The sequence below is a fragment of the Hakea prostrata genome, chromosome 3 (assembly GCF_041222555.1).
Source record: "Hakea prostrata isolate BN-2017 chromosome 3, UWA_Hpros_2, whole genome shotgun sequence".
Classification (NCBI taxonomy): domain Eukaryota; kingdom Viridiplantae; phylum Streptophyta; class Magnoliopsida; order Proteales; family Proteaceae; genus Hakea; species Hakea prostrata.
Window position 1 is genome coordinate 72,205,034 of NC_142602.1, and position 20,553 is coordinate 72,225,586.

Here is a 20,553-nt window from a genome sequence, read left to right on the forward strand (position 1 = left end):
GGCCCTGACCCAGGCCCTGATTTTGGCCCTGATTTTGGCCCTGATCTTGGCCCTGATTTTGGCCCTGATCTTGGCCCTGATCTTGGCCCCGACCCGGCCCTGATTTTGGCCCTGATCCTGGCCCTGATTTTGGCCCTGATCTTGGCCCTGATCCTGGCCCTGATCTTGGCCCTGAACCTGGCCCTGATTTGAGTCTAAAGACTCTGGACCCTCCACCCACATGGAGAGGAATTAATTGTAATACATATAGGTGGATACTTGACACGTGTCAAATTTTAGAAACATGATCATGTTCTGTAGAAAATTAATAAAAATAAATTATAACCTCATTCCAATATAATAAGCATCTATTTGATTTTGGCCCTGATCCTGACCCCAATTTTGGCTCTAATCTTAATATTAATTTGACGATTATCATGAACTACAGTACTAGATTTTTACCCTGATCTTCATACTAACATTGATATGAGTCTTGATTTTGACATTTAGTCACTTTGATCATATTAGACTATAAATTCACTTTTTATATTATTTCTAAGGTAATTTTTATTTTTCCAACAAAGTCATTTTTAGTTCAATAAAATATTGATTTTGTTTTTTGACTAAGGTGAGATAATATATTATAAATAATAAAAACTATTAAATAAATAATTAATATCTAACAAATCTATACCCCAACTTCCCATCATGAATATCTAACAAATCTACTGTGATATTTCAAAAAAATATATTAAAAACATATAGCTATGTTTGTAACTAAAACATCATTTTCTTTAACTATGGAAAAAAATTTTTGTTGAATACTAAAGTATCGTCGATTTACTTGTTAACAAGGTTTTGAATATGATTTTTTTTGTATTGAATAAAGATATCAATTTATTGAATAGTTGTGAATGAAAACATACCTACCTACAGCTTAAGTTCTTGACTTTGAAGATAAAATTTGCATTTATCAGATTCCTTTTGAATTCTGAATCTCTGATGTTTCTAAGTTTACAAAAGGAGTTTGTGTGACATTCTCTATAATTGACTTGACTTTCAAATATGCCTAAATTTAATTACAATTCTTCTCTCTACTTATTCTATTTCATGAATAATTTTAACTCTTTGCTACTGGAGAAAAACCAAAGGAAAAAACAGAATAAAAGAGAGTGAGAGAGAAACTTGGGGGAAAGACAAATTGGAAATTTGGAATGAAGTTTGACCATTGTCTTAGAAGCTACAAATTAATTGAGAATTGAGATAAATCTTTTTCTTTTTCCCTTCGAGCTTACATATAATAACCATAATTTTCATCGAATAGCAAATTTAAAAACCCTATAAATTTGGATTTCTCTATTTCTCTAAAATCTAAATGGGTATAAATAGTTAAATACATATTGAATATAAGTTTTGGATTATTTGCTGACATCTTTACTATTTTATTTTCCAGAACTAAGTTTGGAATTTAAGTATTTAATTACTTTAATATGTATTTTAATTACTACCTGTCTTACATTTGATATTTACGACCAAAGATATGGCCAATTAAAGCTACGGACAAGGCCAATTAGGGCTAATCAAGGCCAATCGGGGTCGGGGCCAATCGGGGCCGGGGACAAGGGCCAATAAGAGCCAATCGGGGCTAATCGGGGCCAACCCTCCCGGCCCAATTAGGGCGGAATGGGCTTGGCTGGCCTGTAGGGCTAGGGGACAGGGCCAATCGGGGCCAATGGGGGCCAATCAGGGCTAATCAAGGCCAACCCATCCCGACCCGGCCCAATTAGGGAGGGAATGGGCTTGGCTTGGCCCTGTAGGGCTTAGGGCCGTGGACAATAATCATTGGCCCTGAACTAGGGCCAGAGCGGGAATGGGCTCAATTTAACCATATAGGGCTAGGGTTGGGATTGCAAAAGCCCGGCCCAGTTGCAACCCTAATTTCTAGTGGAGTCTGGTTATCTATTCAAGATTTGGAAACCATCATTCACTTTGTTGTCCTAAAGCCATCCGTTTTTGTTTTTGTTTTGTTTTTGTTTTTGTTTTTTTTTTTGTTTTTGTTTTTTTTTTTGTTTTTGTTTTTTTGTTTTTTTTTTTTTTGTTTTTTTTTGTTTTTTTTTTTTTTTTCAAAAAAGTAAAAGGAGTAAGATATCTTTTGTTTGAAAAACAATTTGGCTTTGGTTTTTCTTTTTAATGTCTTGTAAGGTATGTGGAGCCTATATATTTAGCATGGTAATTGTACTTTAGGCACAAAAATGCTTTAATGTGTCTCCTAATTTTTTAAAGAGTTTTTTATGCATATGACTTTTTAGTGGACCATAAATTAATATTGGGTTCCCTTAATGTAATATATTACCTGTGAGTCTCAACCAAATGATGTGGATCAATTATACTTCTGGATCCGACTGAGCCTCCTCTCGTATCCGGGACGATGAGTCCTGCAAGAAAGGTTAGATGCGGGCCGGCTCGTGTGCCGGGCAGCCGCCTCCGATGGCAAAGTCAGATAATGAACAGAGTGAGGTCTCGTGCAAAAGCTACACAAGATTATACTCAAAGTGTATTGGATTGCTTACCAAGGAGGTGCATCCCCTATCTTATACTGATTAACTTACCTTATACGTGTTTGGTAAGTCTGCCCGACAGGAGCTATCGTATCTCTTGGGATTACGCCTTTCTGTCATTAGCCCCATGCAATCGTTGATGGAGTTGACTTTCTTAAGAGAGAAAGGTTACCATATTGGTTTGAGTGTTCGTTGCGCCTTGGTCAACTTAGTCGGCTATGTCCCGATAACATGCAAAGCCCAATTCGGGTATAACTTGATGGACAAGGGGACAAGTATAGGTCAGTCGTATAATGCGTTCGGGTCATACCCGATTATGTATGAAACTTCCGTATCATAAGCCCCCTATCCCGGTCGTTGTTCACAACATGCGGGATAGCAAGGAAGTGCCGGTTATCCACGATTGAAGTAGCAATCGAGTATAATCCCGACTGTATATAGGAATGATACCCCTTTCAGAGCTACCAAGTTCCTGAGAGAGTAGTGGCTATCCATGCCTGAGGTGTCAATCGAGCATTATCCCGAGTGCACATAGAGTCGGGAGTGGGAGACATTCTTGCTTGAGGACAATTTCCAATGCCCGATTTGACCGTCTTATCCCAATCATTACTTTGTTCGGGAAAAGGTGGATGTTCTTCACACATAAGCTTTGCTTTAACCAATGAATGAAAGAGCAAACTTTTGCCCCGAGAGTCGTTTCTCATTACTTGGGTAATGAGGTAGTACTTAACTTGGGTGCATTAAATGCCTGCAATGAAGTGACCAGCCGTCAGCCGTTAACGGCTTTCCTCGAGTTCCTCGTCCAATCTAAGTGTGACACGTCAAATAGCTATGCGTAGGCTCATAATGAGCGCTTCGGGGAGACAAACCGTCTTCATTCTCGAACTGTCGATCATCAATGGATGTAACCGTTCGATCTGGAAATGTAACGCCTCTTCCGGCAGTATAAATGGAGACCTTCCTTCTTCACTGTTGACTTACTATTTCCTTTGCTCTCCACTAAGAAGCGCTCCCGATTAAGCTCTCCAAGTCTTCCAAGTCTTCAAGTAGTAAGTTCTTTTTTCTTTCTTATGGCCCTGAGGAAGTATAAGGTTAAGGGGCCAAAAGTGAGTTTGAGAGGTTTTAGATTTAAACCTAAGGTTCCCATTCCTGTGTATCGGGAAAGACGTCGTCGGGATGAGGGATATGCTAGTGAAGGTGATAGTGATCAGACCAAAAAGTATAATTTGACCGGGGAGCGTCTAAAAGACCTTCATGAGCAATCCTCAGATGAGGAACGATCTAGCTACTGTCGTAGCTCCACCAAAGATGATGATCCTCGGCTTCTTGAAGAAATACACGAGATGTTTTGTAAGGATAAGGAACAACAAGAAGCTCAGACCCAGGTCGTTCAATCTGCTCAAGATGAAGTAGAGGCCATTCCCAGCGTTGAATCTTGGGAGGGTCCCGATCAGGGTTCAAACTTAATCCTGCCACTGCCTCTGATTTTGCCACTCCTTCCGCTCAGAGTGCTTTAAGACCCGAGTCCACTGCTACTTCTCGGGATCCTCCAGTTTTATCTTCTCAAGCTTTCATGCGAACAGACGTTCCCTCCATGTCCCGAGTGTCCAGTAGGAAAGCCCCACCATGTCCACCTTTTCAGCGTCCCAGTGGTTTTCGGGGAGCTATTCCCCGTAAGCCAGATCGTAAAATGTTGGATCCTGCTGCCTTGGCATTGGCTAAATCCTAGCCCTTAAGTCCTTGGCATGTTGATTTTGTTCAGAATTCCTCGGGACCAGAGTTTTACCTTTGTTCCTTCTTTGTTGAGGATTTAGATAGGTTTATGTCCAGCTTTGGTATACCCGAGGGATACCAAGTTATTCTCCTGACTGATAGTTAGAGGGTGAACAATCCACTTAGGCGATTTTATCCCTTGTACTACGATGCCTTCATCGGGGGGCTGCGTCTCCCTTTGCACTATCTTTTCGTTGATGTGCTAGATCACTACGGGCTTAGCCCGTCTAACTTGAGCCCGAACAGTTGGCGAATCATGATCGGGTTCGTCGGCTTCTGCCATGCTTTGGGAGTCTTCTCGACCTTCGGCTTGTTTCATCATTTTTATTCTCTTCATCCTCACAGCCAACGTGGTTGGTTTTTTCTTTCGAAAATAATTTCCTCCTCCTTTCAGGGAAACTTTCTTTTGAAAGATTCTCTCCCATCCACCTGCTCCCGAGCCTTTCCTTACTCAGTTCCAGGAAGTGCCCAAGGAGAAAATTGAATGTTTAAATACCCCAATCGTCCTATATCCCGAGGAGGAAAAATATGTCGGGATCATTAACCATGTGGATGATGATGAATTTGCAGTCCATGGGTATTCCATGGAGTATGAGTCAGTGCTTCAGATATGGGGTTTCTCCCTGAGTAAGTTTTTGTTTCTATTACTTTTCCTTTGTACTTACTATGCTGACCTGATTACATCTTCTCTGTTTCGCAATGAGTCACAATATCTCTGAGGATGACCTAATGGCTATGGCCCTCGGGAAGATGGACGAGGCCCGAAGAAGAAAACCTGTAACAGCTAACAAGTCCTCGTCCTCTAGAGTTTTGAAAACCAAAGCTCCCACTCAGGGTTCTGTGCCAGCCAAGGTTTCTGCACCCAAGGGCCAGGCTACTGAGGCGGCGGCTGTGACAGTCGGGGTTGAGAAGATCCCCAAAAAGAAAGCTCCTTCTTCGGGAGCTGAAAAATGAAAGGCGGATGGGATTCCTCGTCTTCCAAAGAGGGTTCGTATCGACGAGCCTACACGTGAAGTTGCGCCTTCTTCCTCTGCCGGAGATCCCGGCTTCAATACTGTTTTTAGCAACTCGGGATATGCCGAGCAATGGCTGAATCGGGCCACTAATGATGCTGATCAGGTGTACTTGCAAAATCTCCCGAATAGGGAGTTTTTCGCGGAAGGATTTAGGTAACTCTTATCCTAAGTTCCTCTTCCCCCCCCCCTTTTTTTTATTCTTCGTGTAACACTTCTTCTTTAGATATGTGGCCGGGGCGGTCCATATCTTTTCCGAGTCTCTTCGCAGGGCTCGGGACCAGGCCAATCAGTTAGCACTGGCCGAGCAGCTCCATGGGGAGTCAAACGTTTGGGTCAGTACTGCCATTACTCGAGCAGAAGAGGCAGAGAAGAAATTGAAGGAGGCCGAAGAAAAAATGGCCAAGTTTAAGAAGGAGAGGGATGACTTTTCCTTTGTATTTACCTTTGCAAAGGTAAATACAAAGGAAAAGTCGGTGATCTTGAGAAGAAGCTCGGGAAAGTTACCGAAGACTTGAGGGCATTTGAGGCTCTCTTGGCGGATGAGAGGAATGAGAATGCGCAGTTAAGGGACGAGCTAGTAGAATTGAAGTCCTCGGGAGCGCAAATCTTCAGGCGGGATGTGCTAGAATCATAATTTGAGACCGAGGAGTTCAAAAAGTTATCGTTGGCCATTGCTACTCCCGCCTTCAAAAGAGGATTGCGTATAGCTTTCAAGAAGGCACTAGAGCAGACAAAACTCCCTCGTCCCAAGGAGCTGGAGAATCTTTTGGACCCTATGATATATGATGAGCTCAAGCTTCCACGACCAGAAGGTCTTCCCGAACTTGAATTCTTCCCCTTCCCGGTTGCTACTGATTATATCGATCCTTGCCTCAACCCCATCCCGAGGAGGAAGTGGAAGAGGAAAATGAAGAGGGAGCAGGGAATGAGGAAGAGACTAGGGATTTTGAGGAAGACGCTGAGGATGTCGGTCCAGAGAAGTCTTTTGCTGAGGAAGGAGTTAGGAATTCCCCAACTAATACTGCTGCTGATACTCAGGTGTCCACCGATGGATTGGTTGAGCCTGGTTGCTTCGAGGACCTCCCCGCAAGCCCTTCCGTGAAGATTGACTGAATATTTCCAAATCTTTTGTTTCCCGACTCATATGTCTTTTCGAACAATTTAATATTTTTTGTGAATGAATGAATTGTTCTTTTGTTGCCTTTGTCATGCGCGGCAGCTTTTTTGTAAACCATTCGGGATTGAAGTAACTAAAGACTTCAAGGGTATTTAGGAATAACCCGAGGATGATTGCCCTCTTAACGAAAGACGCTAGTCCTTAATATAGGTGTAAGTAGACAACGGGAAGGACCCGAGTAAACTTTATCTTTTTTGGAAAAGATGTAAGTCCTTTTCAAAGGTGCAAATAACAAGCGAGAAGGACCTGGTTTTAACTTTATAAAAAGTGCTAGTCTTTAAAAAAGGTGTAAGTAGACAACGGGAAGGACCCGAGTAAACTTTATCTTTTATGGAAAAGATGTAAGTCCTTTTCAAAGGTGCAAATAACAAGCGGGAAGGACCTGGTTTTAACTTTATAAAAAGTGCTAGTCCTTAAAAAAGGTGCAAATGAACGGGAAGGACCCGGTTCAAACTTTATAAAAAGTGCTAGTCCTTAAAAAAGGTGCAAAATAGATCGGGATGAACCCGTGTGGATCTTAAAAAAGATAGTCATTGATAGAATTTTCTCAGATTGGTGGAGTTCCATGACTGATCAATCGGTTTTCCCGAAGTTGAGTCTTTCAACCGGTATGCTCCTGGTCTCGTTTCTTTGTCTACCAGGTAAGGTCCCTCCCACGTTGGAGTCAATTTCCCTTGATTCCTTGGATCCAAAGCTCCAGTTCTTCTTAGTACCAGATCTCCCGATCGGTACCTTCGACTTTTGACCCGAGAGTTGTAGTGCTGAGCTACTCTTTTTTGGTACAACTGATTCCTTTGTTGTGCCCTTGTTCGGACTTCTTGCAAAAGGTCTAAGTTCTCCCTTAGGCCCCGGTCATTTTGACTTTCATCAAAAATGTCGTATCATAACGACCCGGCCAACACTTCTACGGGAGCTAAGGCTTCAGTTCCATAAGCCAGGCAGAATGGAGTTTCTCCAGTCGGGGTTCGTACAGTGGTCTTGTATGACCATAGAACACTCGGGAGCTCCTCGACCCATTGTGCTCGATTATCCTCCAATCTCTTCTTAATCCCGTCTAGAAGTGTTCTGTTGGTGACTTCTACTTGCCCATTGCTCTGAGGGTAGGCAACTGAGGCGAACCGATGTTCTATGTGGTACCGCTTACAGAAGGATTTAAATCCTGCTCCTTCAAACTATTTTCCATTGTCTGTTACCAGGATCCGAGGTATCCCGAACCTGTATATAACTTTTTCTTCGAAAAACTTTTCCATCTGTTTTTCTGTAATGGAAGATAAAGGTTCAGCCTCGACCCATTTTGTGAAGTAGTCTATGGCAACCACCAGGTACTCCCGACTTCTCGGAGCCTTCGGTAATTTTCCGACTAAGTCCATTCCCCACATTGCGAATGGTGTTGGGCTTGAGATAGGCATCATGGGAACTGCTGGTACTTTCGGAATGTTGGCATGCTTTTGACATTGTTCACATTTGCGAACATACTCGATAGTGTCTTTTTGCACAGTAGGCCAGAATATGCCCGAGTGCAATACCTTTTGTGCTAATGCCTTTCCACCCATATGTGAGCCGCAAATGCCCTTGTGAATCTCTGCTAAAGCATAGCATGCTCGGGAAGGTCCAACACATCTCAAGAGAGGTTCAGTGAATGACCTTCTATATAGTTGGTCTCCGATGATGGTGAACCGAGCCGCCTGGTTTTTGATTCTTTTGGCTTCTTTTGGATCATTTGGGAGGACATCATCCCGAATATATTGAACCAAAGGTGTTGTCCAGTCGGGCTCGTTACTGATTTCAAAAGTTTTTATCTCCTGGATACTCAGGCTGCTTAATTGTTCAATATAAACTGCCGAGTCCAAATTTTTGTAATTTGCCAAGGATAGCCGGGAGAGTTCATTTGCCTTTTCATTCTCCTTCCTGGGTATCTGTCGGTAAGTTACCCGATCGAAGTAGACCCGGAACTGTTCAACCTTGACTAAATACTTAGCCATTCTCTCGTCCTTTGCACTGTACTCTCCCTTGATTTGGTTGACAACTAGTTGGGAATCACTTCTGAATTCTAATTCCCGAACCCTGAGTGCTCGGGCTACATGTAAGCCTGCTATGACAGCTTCGTACTCGGCTTCATTATTTGAAGCCTGGAAATTGAATCTTATAGCATAGCTAATTGTGAAGTCCTCGGGGCTACTGAGGGTCAAACCCGCTCCGGATCCTGAAACACTACTTGAGCCATCAACGTGCAGAATCCACAAGTTTGATGTTTCAGTAGAGGCTGTTTGATTTTCCCTTTGTGGTAGGGTGTTTTCTACAATGAAATCAGCCAGTACTTGAGCTTTTATGGCCATTCTTGGTTTGAACTCGATCTGGTATTCACTGAGCTCCACTGCCCACTTGACCATTCTCCTGGCCACATCAGGTCTTTGAAGTATCTTTTTTAATGGGAAGTTGGTCGGGACTATTATCGGATGTGCCTGAAAATAAGGCCTTAACTTTCGTGATGCTACAAGAAGCGTCAAAGCCTATTTATCAATGTCCGGGTACCTTGTTTTAGTGTCTATGAGTACATGACTCACATAATAGACCGGGTTCTAAATGGTTTCCCCTCTCACAAGTACAGCACTAACTGCAGTTAGTGAAATAGCAAGGTAAACTGTGAGAGTTTCCCCGGTTATTGGTCGGGCTAAAACAGGTGTTGTCCCGAGTGATGTTTTCAATTGTTCAAATGCTTGTTGGCATTCTTCTGTCCAAGTGATTGCTCCCAAACTGGATGTAGTTTTCAAAGCTTTGAAAAAAGAATTGCATTTTTCTCCCGCTCGGGAAATAAACCAGTTCAATGCGGCTACCCTTCCTGTCAGGCATTGGATTTCCTTTATCGTGACAGGTGGTGCCATCTCGATCAGTGCCTGGATCTTTTCTGCGTTGGCTTCTATTCCCCTTTGTGAAACCATGAACCCGAGGAACTTTCCTGATGAAACCCCAAAAGCACACTTTTTTTTTCAGGATTCAAACGCATTTGGTACGTTCTTAGTACATCAAAAGTTTCTTCCAAGTCTGCCAAATGCCTTGCCTGAAACAAACTCTTCACGAGCATGTCATCAACGTAAACTTCTATGTTCTTCCCGATCTGTTGTTGGGAAATTTTGTTTACTGTTCTCTGATAAGTGGCCCCTACATTTTTTAGACCAAAAGGCATCACTCTGTAGTAGTAGCTCTCCCGATCTGTCATGAATGAGGTATGCCTCTCATCATCATGACTCATCAAGATCTGATTGTATCCCGAGTAAGCGTCCATAAAGATGAGGACTTCATGCCCAGCAGTTGCATCGATCAGAAGGTCAATCCTCGGGAGAGGATAACAGTCTTTTGGGCAGGCCTTGTTTAAGTCTATGTAGTTGGTACACATTCTCCATTTTCCATTCGCCTTTTTGACCATGACTATGTTGGCCAGCCAGGTTGGAGATTCAATCGGTTTTATGAAACCCGATTTTTCCAACTTTTCTACCTCGACCCTGATTGCTTCATGCTTCTCTATTGAGAAGTTTCTTTGCCTTTGGATGACCGGGGTAACATCCTTTTGTATCCAGAGTTTATGCTCTGCTACCCTCCTGTCTATCCCGGGCATGTCACTTGCCGACCATGCAAGGATATCTGCATTATCACATAAGAACCGAGTAAGTTCTTTTTTGAAGTTTTTTGGTTGCTCCGAACCGATAAATGTTCCTCTGTCGGGAAGAGATTGATTGAGTTGTATTCTTTCCAGTTTTTCTACTGGCTCAGCTCGCTGCATGTTATCTTCATCCTGGTCATCTCGGACTTCAACATTCAGAGCGGTCCCCGAATTCTCTGGCCTTCGTTTTTCCTTCAAGTAATTGGTGTAGCACTGTCGGGAAGTTGATTGATCTGAACAACATTCCCCTACTCCAGCCTCGGTCGGGAACTTTAGTTTCATGTGCCTAGGGGATACGACTGCCTCAAGTGCATTGAGTGTCGGATGTCCTAGGATCACATTGTATGCCGACAGATCCTTTACAACCATGAAGTTGACCCGTACCAGTGTGTCTCGGGGTGACTTCCCGATCTTTAGATCCAAATGGATTGTTCCTTCAGCCACTGTGGAGGATCCTGTAAAACCATACAATGGAGTCGATGACGGGGTTAACAAATCATCAGCCAACTTCAATCTTTTGAAAGCCTCGTATGAGATCAAGTCAACGGATGATCCTGTGTCAACCAAGACTCGGTGAACCTCCCGATTAGTTATTTTGACCTTGATGATTATCGCATCATCATGTGGTGCTACAACACCGTTTAAGCCCGCATCCGTGAAAGTTATTGGTTCGGGGCATGCTGAATTTTGTCTCTTTTTAGGCAAATGAACAGCTCCCAAGAACCGGGCCCTTCGCTTCGCCCTCCTGATTGACTCGACAGTCGGGCCTCCCATAATCACGTATATGGATGTTTCTTCTCGATCTACTTTCTCCTTTCCCTTGTCTGCTTTTTTAATGGCCTCTTTAGGGCTTGGTAATCGGGCTCTTTTCTTTGATTCTGGTGAATAGGTACGGGACTTTCTCGAGTCCCTTACATATTGACCAAGTTTGCCTTGCTGGATCAGTTTCTCGATTTCTGACTTCAGAATCCGACAACCATCTGTGTGGTGGCCGTAATCCTTGTGGAAACGACAATATTTTGTCATATCCCGATCTTCCGATAGTGAACGTAACTTCTCGGGCCACCTTAAAGATTTCATGTCCCGGGTGTTCATCAGGATCTCTGATGGCTTTGCGTTAAGGGGGGTGTGATTCACTCGAACCAGATCACATTTCCACTTACCTTTAGATCCCTGATTTCTACCGTTCGGTGAACTTTCATCCACATCTCGATCTGATCTTCTGTCCCGATCGGCTTTTACCCGAGCGTTTATAACTTCATAAACGCTGGTTTGCTTCTGACATTTGTGTAACAGTGTCCCGTACGTTTTGGGTTTATCTGTTAGCAAAACTTCCAGAAGTCTTTGATGAGTGATGCCACTCCAAAGTGCACTGTACGCAACTTGATCATCAAGATCCTCGATCTCAATGGCAACCTTGTCGAATCGTTCCAGATAATCCTGAATGGATTCGCTTCTTCCTTGCCGTATGGCAAATAGGCCATCAGACGTCTTCTTACTCCCAATTGCGCTTTGGAATCGAGCTATGAACTTTCGAGCAAGCTCCCGGAAGTTGTTAATGGATCCGGGTTGCAAGCTGCTAAACCACTTAATGGCTGGCCCTTTAAGTGAAGCCGGAACGTTCTGCAGAGCAATTCATCCTCCCGACCTAGCACGGTCATTACTGACTTAAAGTAGCTTATATGCTCCTTCGGGTTCATCTTTCCCTCGAACGGGGTGAATGTGGGCATGATGAAATTTCGTGGAAGAGGCATGTTCATAATCTCATCCGAGAAAGGTTCTTGGTCAACCACGTCCAGATCCTCATCGTGGTCTCGATCCTCCAATTTTTGCTCGACCTCCGCTACTCGCCTTCGGAGTCGATTTTGCCTTGCTTTATCTTTGTCAGATTCAACAGGTTCCTTCCTTCGTTGGTGAATAGTCGCTTCTTCTCTTCGGGGATGTACCCGAGACGTGGATGCTCTCGAACGTGAAGGCTGAGGTTGGCTTTCCCCTTGGTGTTCGACCTCCTCCCAACGACTCCTTTGGGGTAGAGATCCCGTCTTGGATGGTACCGAAATACGATCCAATGCACTGATTCTTGTTCCGTTAGGATTCGTCTGGCGATTGTTTCGGTCGGGACGAGTTTCTTTTTGTTCTCGAGTTTGTCTAACTCTCGGGATAGGCCTTGCTTGTCGGGAGCTTCTTATCGTCTGGAAGGCTTTTATCAACCTTCCCGCCTGAGTGTTGCATCTTGGTCCTTGTTCGACTCCAATTTGATGGACCAAATTACGCAACACACCTTGCATCTCGAGCATCCCCTTTCTGATTTCATCTACATCTGCTACAGTAGCATTGCCCTGGGGACCCTTTGAAGTTCCTTTGCCATTTGGATCTTCAAGAACTAGGTTGTCCTGGAGTATTTCTTGCTCTACTCGGGTTGAAGGGTCAACCCCCTCCTCGAGGATTGTTCGATCATCCCTGGTGTTTTCTTGTTGGGAAAGTCCGATGACTCGTCTTACCATGACTTCAGAGTTTTGTCGTTCCCACAAACGACGCCAAACTGATGCGGATCAATTATACTTCTGGATCCGACTGAGCCTCCTCTCGTATCCGGGACGATGAGTCCTGCAAGAAAGGTTAGATGTGGGCCGGCTCGTGTGCTGGGCAGCCGCCTCCGATGGCAAAGTTAGATAATGAACAGATTGAGGTCTCGTGCAAAAGCTACACAAGATTATACTCAGAGTGTATTGGATTGCTTACCAAGGAGGTGCATCCCCTATCTTATACTGATTAACTTACCTTATACGTGTTTGGTAAGTCTGCCCACAGGAGCTATCGTATCTCCTGGGATTACGCCTTTCTATCATTAGCCCCATGCGATCGTTGATGGAGTTGACTTTCTTAAAAGAGAAAGGTTACCATATTGGTTTGAGTGTTCATTGCGCCTTGGTCAACTTAGTCGGCTATGTCCCGATAACATGCAAAGCCCAATTCGGGTATAACTCGATGGACAAGGGGACGAGTATAGGTCAGTCATATAATGCGTTTGGGTCATACCCGATTATGTATGAAACTTCCGTATCACAAACTAACACTATTAGTTACTGTTAAGTATTTTCAAATTTCAAACTTAGAAGGACCAAAATGCCTCTTAGGTTATTTAATACGTTGATAAGATTAGAATACCTCAATATTCTATTGTTATCAATCTATAGGTGGGTGGCGGAATTCTCCTTCACCCATTATCCTCTTCATTTGCCTTGTCGGAACTACTTCTCCACAAAAGAAAAAGAAAGAAAACATAAAATACCACCACGGTTAGTGTGAGGGGGGAGGGGTGGAGTTGGAACAATCTTTGAAAGGGAGTATTAAATAATTAAAAGAAAAACCTCATTCTTTTTCTTTTTTCCTGTTTTTTTTCACCCCTAGAAATGGAGCACCAGTGAAAAAGTGACATGCAAATCACATCACTGTTTAGAAATATTTGGGTTGGATTAATCAATTCAAATACGAATCCATCTGGTCCGTCTCCTAATTCTGAAAAATATTATGTGGACTGGTTGATTTCAAGACAATCTAATTTACTTATCTTAAGAAGGCGCCGTATCGACCAAAAGAGGGGTTTCAAGGAGCCGACGACCGCTAGATGGGTAAATATGGTGGTGTAATTTTATTTTATTTTTGTGCTTTTCAACAAGGTGATTTCCTACAATAGTTTTGGCGTGGTTCCAGGGGGTGGAGGAAGAAGATAGGTGAAAGGATTCCTCCTTCACCTACCTATTTTGTTAGTAACTGATAAGGAAAGAATAAATAAACTTAAACCAGTTCGGTTTGAGCACAATTCGACCAGCTCGGAATCAAACCAGTTCGGTTTGAGCCTAGTCCAACTAGTTTGGATCACGTTAAACCGATCAGGTCAATGTCGGTCGTATAAGTACAAAGGCTGAATAATAAGGTAAATCTGAATAAGATTCTAGCCAAAGAAGCAGTATTCAGTCATGACTCAACTACTCATGTTTGAGTAGGACTCAATGACTAAGAGTTGGATCACAACCTAAATAAGGTTTGAGTCTCACTCAAAACTCATACATAGAAAACCTATAAAAAGGTAAGGGAGCACAAGAGAAAGGTACGCTGAATAGAACTATCACTATTCGTATTATTATTGTTCATTACTTTCTTGCCTTCCTTAGTCGAATTCCTAACTAGATCGTCGGAGGTGAAAAATCGACCTCCACGGTAAAGCTCATCCTTGCAGGTTCAATCGGCTGAAGGGACGAACAGGATTGTGCAGCAAAAATTGGCGCCGTCTGTGGGAAACTCTGATCAAAAAGCTATTATGAAGACGAGATCAGGTTTGGTAATCGAAGATGGGTCTGACGAAGAAAAGGAGGTCAGCCAAGGCAACTAGGGGGCATTCCAAACCTCCCACGAATGGAGAAAATTCCCGAACTCCAGATTCAGCAAGATCCTCCAACTCTTTCAGATCCTCAAGCAAGTCAATACGCGACAATGCATCAAATTGTCGAGGTTCAAAAAGAACAATTTGCGATGAGAAAAGAAATCTCATCCCTAAGCGAGTTGATCAGGACGGCCATGCAACACGTAATTGCTCCCCACACAGACTCTCAGAAAAACCGAAAAAGTCCCGAAGGGAGCAGGAGTGACCGACCACCCGTGATCGACCAGATACATCAACGATCTCAAAAGGAGTTGCAGAGAGAGGCAACACCTCGAAAGAAGCTATTCCAGAGAAGAATCCTCTAGTCGACGAAGACGGAAATCGAGGAAGCAGCACAGATCCAGCAAAAGCTTCAAAGGACAAAAAGAACCATAATGGTTCAAAGAAGCGGGATGAAGAGATGAACAAGCGCATCACCGACCTTAACGAAACAGTCAAAAAGCGCTAAAGCTTGGAAAAGACGAGCTATACGCCATTTTGAAAGAAGATCCTTTCATCAAAAGCGTCTCGAAAGCAGAGATGCCAATAGGTTTCAAATGCCCGACCTTCAAGGCATATGACGGATCGAAGTGTCCTAAGCATCACATCACCCATTATAAATCTATCATGTCTACTTCTAGACACAATGAAGCAGCTATGTGCCACAGTTTTCCAGCATCCTTGACTGGAGCAGCGTTAGATTGGTACCAAGCTCTGCCTCGTGGCACAATAAAAAGTTTCGACCATCTAGGTCGGACTTTCTTATTGCGTTTCCAAAGCGGAGTAGAAACCAAAAAGAGAGAGGATACCTTGTTCGCTGTAAAACAAGGGCAAACGGAGTCCATTAGAGATTTCCTTGCGAGATTCAATAATCTGACCATGCAGATTGAAAATCTGGATGAAAAGATAGCTTTCCACGCCTTGTACCAAGGACTCAGCCATGAAGGCCTACTTGCAAGACTTTTGCTTGACATGCCTGAAACGTATGATGATCTCAGAGAGCGATGCCACAAACAAGCAGAGATATCAGAAACAATCGAATCTCGAAAGAAGGAGCATCCAACCACTGAGGCAAGAACATACAAAGAAAAATACCAACCTATCAGAAGATCGACCATAGACCCAACCAGGGATGGTCGACCTGAACGGGAAAGGTCACCGGCCATGAGGAGATCGGAAATCCTAATGCAAATTAAAGATCGAGGAATTCTCCAGCGGCCCGAGAAGCTACATTCTCGTCCAGGAAATTGTGATAAAAGCAAATATTGCGAGTTCCACAAAGATCACGGACACTGGACAGATGACTGCCGACAGCTAAAAGAGGAAATTGACAGGATCATCTCTCAAGGACAGCTTACAAAATACCTCCGACCTACCCAACTTGATCAAAAGCAAATAGAAGGGGGTAGGAAGAGGCATAGATCTCCAAGCAGAGAAGGACGTCAAAACAAGTCCCGACCATGGGAAAGAGGAGACAATAAAAAACGACCACCAATATTTATCGTGTTCGGTGGCCCAACTGAGGAGTCAAGTAGACAAGCGAAAAGAAAAGCACGATACGTGGGGAATGCCGAGCTTGAGAAACCAGATGAGAAGGTCACTTCAGAACCGATCACCTTCTCATCCAAAGATAAACAAGGGGTAAACACTCCCCACGACGATGCCCTTGTCATCAAAGTCACTTTGGCCGGAACAGAGGTCCATAGAGTCCTAGTAGATACAGGGTCATCAACAGATATCTTGTCATTAGAAGCTTTCAAGAAATTATAGCTAGACGAGAAAATGTTGATCCCCTGTGAGACGCACTTATACGGTTTTACAGGAACCTCAACCCGAGCAGAGGGCACCATCATATTAGATCTTCATATCGGCAAATACCCCAGAGACAGGGTCATCCAAACGAATTTTATGGTCGTCCGAGATTTGTAAGCTTATAATATGATCTTAGGACGACCAACCCTTTGTACTCTGGAAGCGGTAGTATCATCCTTACACATGAAGATGAAATTCCCAACAAAAAAGGGAATAGGAGAATGTTCCGCCGATCAAAAAGGAAGCCGGCAGAGCTACGCCAATTACATGAGAAAAAGAGTAAAAACAATCTCTACCATGGCGGTCGAAGTTAAAGATGATCGTGATGAAGAAAACATGCAAAGAGCCAAACCAATAGAAAAATTGGAAAAGATTATGCTGAATTCAAGGGAAGATCAGGCAACTATGATCGAAGCAAACAAGAAGAAGAGTTCAAAAATAGTCTAACCTGATTTCTACAGAAAAATACTGACGTCTTTGTATGGTCGGCAGAAGACATGCCCGTAATAGACAGAAAAGTAGCCGAGCACAAGCTAAACATCAACCCTCAAGCGATTCCAGTAATACAAAAGAGAAGAAATTTTTCTTTGGAAAAGCATGAGGCCATCCGAACAAAGGCTCAGAAGCTAAAGCAGTCCGGATTCATTAAACCCATCGACCACCCAACTTGGTTGGCCAACGTGGTAATGGTAAAAAAGGCAACCGAAAAATGGAGAATGTGCACAGACTATACCGACCTCAACAAAGCTTGTCCAAAGGATTGTTATCCTTTACCAAGGATAGACCTGCTTATCAACGTAACGGCCGGTCATGAGATGCTCAGTTTCATGGATGCCTATTCAGGATATAACCAAATCTTGATGAATCCAGACGACTAGAAACACACAACATTCATGTCAGACAGGGACAATTACTACTACAAAGTAATGCCCTTTGGTCTAAAAAATGCCGGGGCAACCTACCAGTGAGCAGTCAACAAAATTTTCGAGCAGCAGATAGGCAGAAATATGGAGGTATACGTCGATGACTGATAAAGAGCACATCTCAATCCGACCACCTCAAAGACCTAGCAGAAGTCTTTGAGGTACTCCGAGCATACAAAAAGAAGCTCAACCCAGAAAAATGCGCTTTTGGAGTATCTTCAGGAAAAGAAAAGAGGATGACTAAATATCTAACCATGGTCAACCAATACAGACAATTCTTCAAAGACATTAAAATCCAACAAGTCCCTAGAGCAGAAAATGAGCAGGTAGATGCCTTATCTAGGTTGGCTACGGATGAATTGGAGGCAAACCCAGTCGTATATATGGAAGAATTACAGTTTCCAAGCATCAGTCTGACCGACCAGATGCACATACAGACCGAGCATGGTTGGATGACTCCAATAATCAATTATCTGGAAAGTGATTTACTACCAGAAGATCCAAAAGAAGCTAGAACTGTAAAGCAAAGAGCAGTCAGATACACCGTCAGAAACGAGAAGTTATACAAAAAGTCTCTAACCCAACCATTGTTAAGATGTGTAGGGGCTCCAGAGGTAGCTATCATCCTAAAAGAAATTCATGAAGGAAACTGTGGAGGTCATATAGGAGCCAGAGCCTTAGCAGACAAGGTAATAAGGCAAGGATACTACTGGCCCACAATACAAGAAGATTCGAAAGCTCATGTCTGCAAATGTGACAAGTGCCAGGCGCACGCCAACATATCTCATGCCCCCGTAATGCCTCTAACATCAACCATCTCTCCAATTCCTTTCGCCAGGTGGGGGATAGACTTGGTAGGAAAACTACCAAAGGCCACAGGAAGCAGAGAATACCTAGTGGTGGTAATCGATTACTTTACTAAATGGGTGGAGGCTGAAGCACTGGCATCCATTAATACCGACCAGATGAAAAAATTCGTCACACATAATATCATGTATTGATATGGTATCCCAAAAATCATTGTCACCGACCACGGTAAATAGTTCAAAAATGCTGAATTCGAACGATTCTGTAAAGAGCAAGGCATAGAACATCGTTGGTCCTCTGTAGCATATCCACAAAGTAATGGTCAAGTAGAAGTTTCTAATAGATCAATGCTTGAAGGATTGAAGAAAAGATTGAACCAATCTAAAGGCAGATGGGTAGAAGAGTTACCTAAAGTACTCTGGTCTTACCGAACTACTGCCAGAACAACCACCGGCGAATCTCCATTCCAACTAGCTTATGGAGTCAAAGCTCGGATTCCCGTTGAGGTTAAGGTCGGATCTATCAGAGAAGAAGAATTCAATGAAGAAGCAAACATCGAAGGAATGAGGGCAAACATAGACTTCATTGAGGAAGTCAGAGATAAAGTGCAATATCGCTTGGAAGAATACCAAAGACGCATTGCAACACATTACAATACAAGGGTTAAACTGCGACAATATCTCCCTGGAGATCTAGTCCTTCGTAAATCATCTGCTTCTGATCCTACAAATCAAGGAAAGCTTGCTCCAAACTGGGAAGGACCGTACATTGTAGTGCAACAAGTTGCCTTGGGAGCATACAAGCTGCGAGATCCAGAGACCGGGCAACTAATACCCCGGACCTGGAATTCAAACAACTTGAGGAAATACTATCAATAGTATAAATTCCTCAACAAATCTTGGAATTTTCTTTTCATTTTTTTCTTTCAGTTTAGATTTTCACACAGTAGTCCGTGATTCAGACATTATGAATTTTTCTTCCATTGAATAAAGTTTTTGAAGTTTCAACATATCATCACAGCTCAAGCTAGAATACCTAGCTAAGATGATCAAGGGAGTACCAACATAAGTTAAAATTCACAACCGACCTACTAAGATCGGGAAGAAAAGCCCTAAGTCACTTAGGCACCAAAGCCCTAAGTCACTTAGGCACAAAAGACCTAAGTCACTTAGGCACCAAAGCCCTAAGTCACTTAGGAACAAAAGACCTAAGTCACTTAGACAACCGACCTACTAAGATCGAAAAATAAAAAAAATAATAAAAAAAAAAGCCCTAAGTCACTTAGGCACAAAAAGACCTAAGTCACTTAGGCCACCGACCTACTAAGGTAGGGAAGAAAAGCCCTAAGCAACTTAGGCACGAAAAGCCCTAAGTCACTTAGGTAACCGACCTACTAAGATCGAAAAAAAAAAAAAAAAAAAAAAAAAAAAAAGAAGAAGCCCTAAGTCACTTAGGCCACCAACCCACTAAGGTCGGGAAGAAAAGCCCTAAGCAACTTAGGCACGAAAAGCCCTAAGTCACTTAGGCACCAAAGCCCTAAGTCACTTAAGCACAAAAGACCTAAGTCCCTTAAGCCACCGACCTACTAAGGTCGGGAAGAAAAGACCTAAGTCACTTAGGCACAAAAAACCCTAAGTCACTTAGGCACAAAAAGACCTAAGTCACTTAGGCCACCGACCTACTAAAGTCGGGAAGAAAAGCCCTAAGCAACTTAGGCACAAAAAGCCCTAAGTCACTTAGGCACAAAAAAGATTTAACTCTTTATCAAAAATACAAACAATCAAGCTATTATGTTCGAAAAGACAAAAGCATTGATCAAACTGAGAAATCTTAAATAAATTGCTTCATTCCGAACAAGGGGGGCTTATGATAAGGAAAGAATAAATAAACTTAAACCAGTTCGGTTTGAGCCCAATCCGACCAACTCGGAATCAAACCAGTTCGATTTGAGCCTAGTCCAACCAGTTTGGATCACGTTAAACCGATCAGGTCAAGGTCGGTCGTATAAGTACAAAGACAGAAAATAAAGTGAAGGCCAAAAGGCCATACATACAAAAAAGACTTTGACAGAACAAAGCTCTAAAGCTTCTCTTTTGTTTTCTGAGCTACTTTGCCTTTTGAGGAAGAGGTGTCCGAACTGCTAGCCTCAGGCAAGGGATCCAAGTTATCCAGAAAATCAACTACTTCAACCTCTTGAGGCTTGGGAAACCTTGGTCGATCAACACACCAGACAGGTCGGGGAATCTTGAGATCGTCATAGATTCCAGGATCAATCAAGTTCTGAAATCTCTCTAAATCTAAATCCTTGAAAGCTGCAATAAGGCCTTGGTAGGTATGACGCCGAGCATAGATATATCCTAGCGCAGCTACCTTGGTCATAAATTTCCTACAGCCAACTGTCTTGACCCACCTTTTTATAACTTCAAT

General features: G+C 43.0%; 3 protein-coding genes across 3 annotated transcripts; 1 reads left to right on the top strand and 2 right to left on the bottom strand.

Moving 5' to 3' along the window:
- Positions 1 to 7,675: 7,675 nt before the first annotated feature.
- LOC149022985 (uncharacterized) lies at positions 7,676 to 8,893 on the bottom strand. Its single transcript, XM_089147740.1, has one exon. It carries the CDS (start codon positions 8,891 to 8,893, stop codon positions 7,676 to 7,678), a length of 1,218 nt encoding a protein of 405 aa, XP_089003866.1.
- Positions 8,894 to 9,420: 527 nt separating this feature from the next.
- Positions 9,421 to 12,665, bottom strand: LOC149022986 (uncharacterized). Its single transcript, XM_089147741.1, has 2 exons — positions 11,826 to 12,665; positions 9,421 to 11,784 (listed from the first exon to the last, which is right to left on the bottom strand). The coding sequence occupies exons 1-2, from the start codon at positions 12,663 to 12,665 to the stop codon at positions 9,421 to 9,423; spliced, it is 3,204 nt and encodes a 1,067-aa protein (XP_089003867.1).
- Positions 12,666 to 15,211: 2,546 nt separating this feature from the next.
- On the top strand, positions 15,212 to 16,354 carry LOC149022987 (uncharacterized). The gene has a single exon (XM_089147742.1). It carries the CDS (start codon positions 15,212 to 15,214, stop codon positions 16,352 to 16,354), a length of 1,143 nt encoding a protein of 380 aa, XP_089003868.1.
- Positions 16,355 to 20,553: the final 4,199 nt, after the last annotated feature.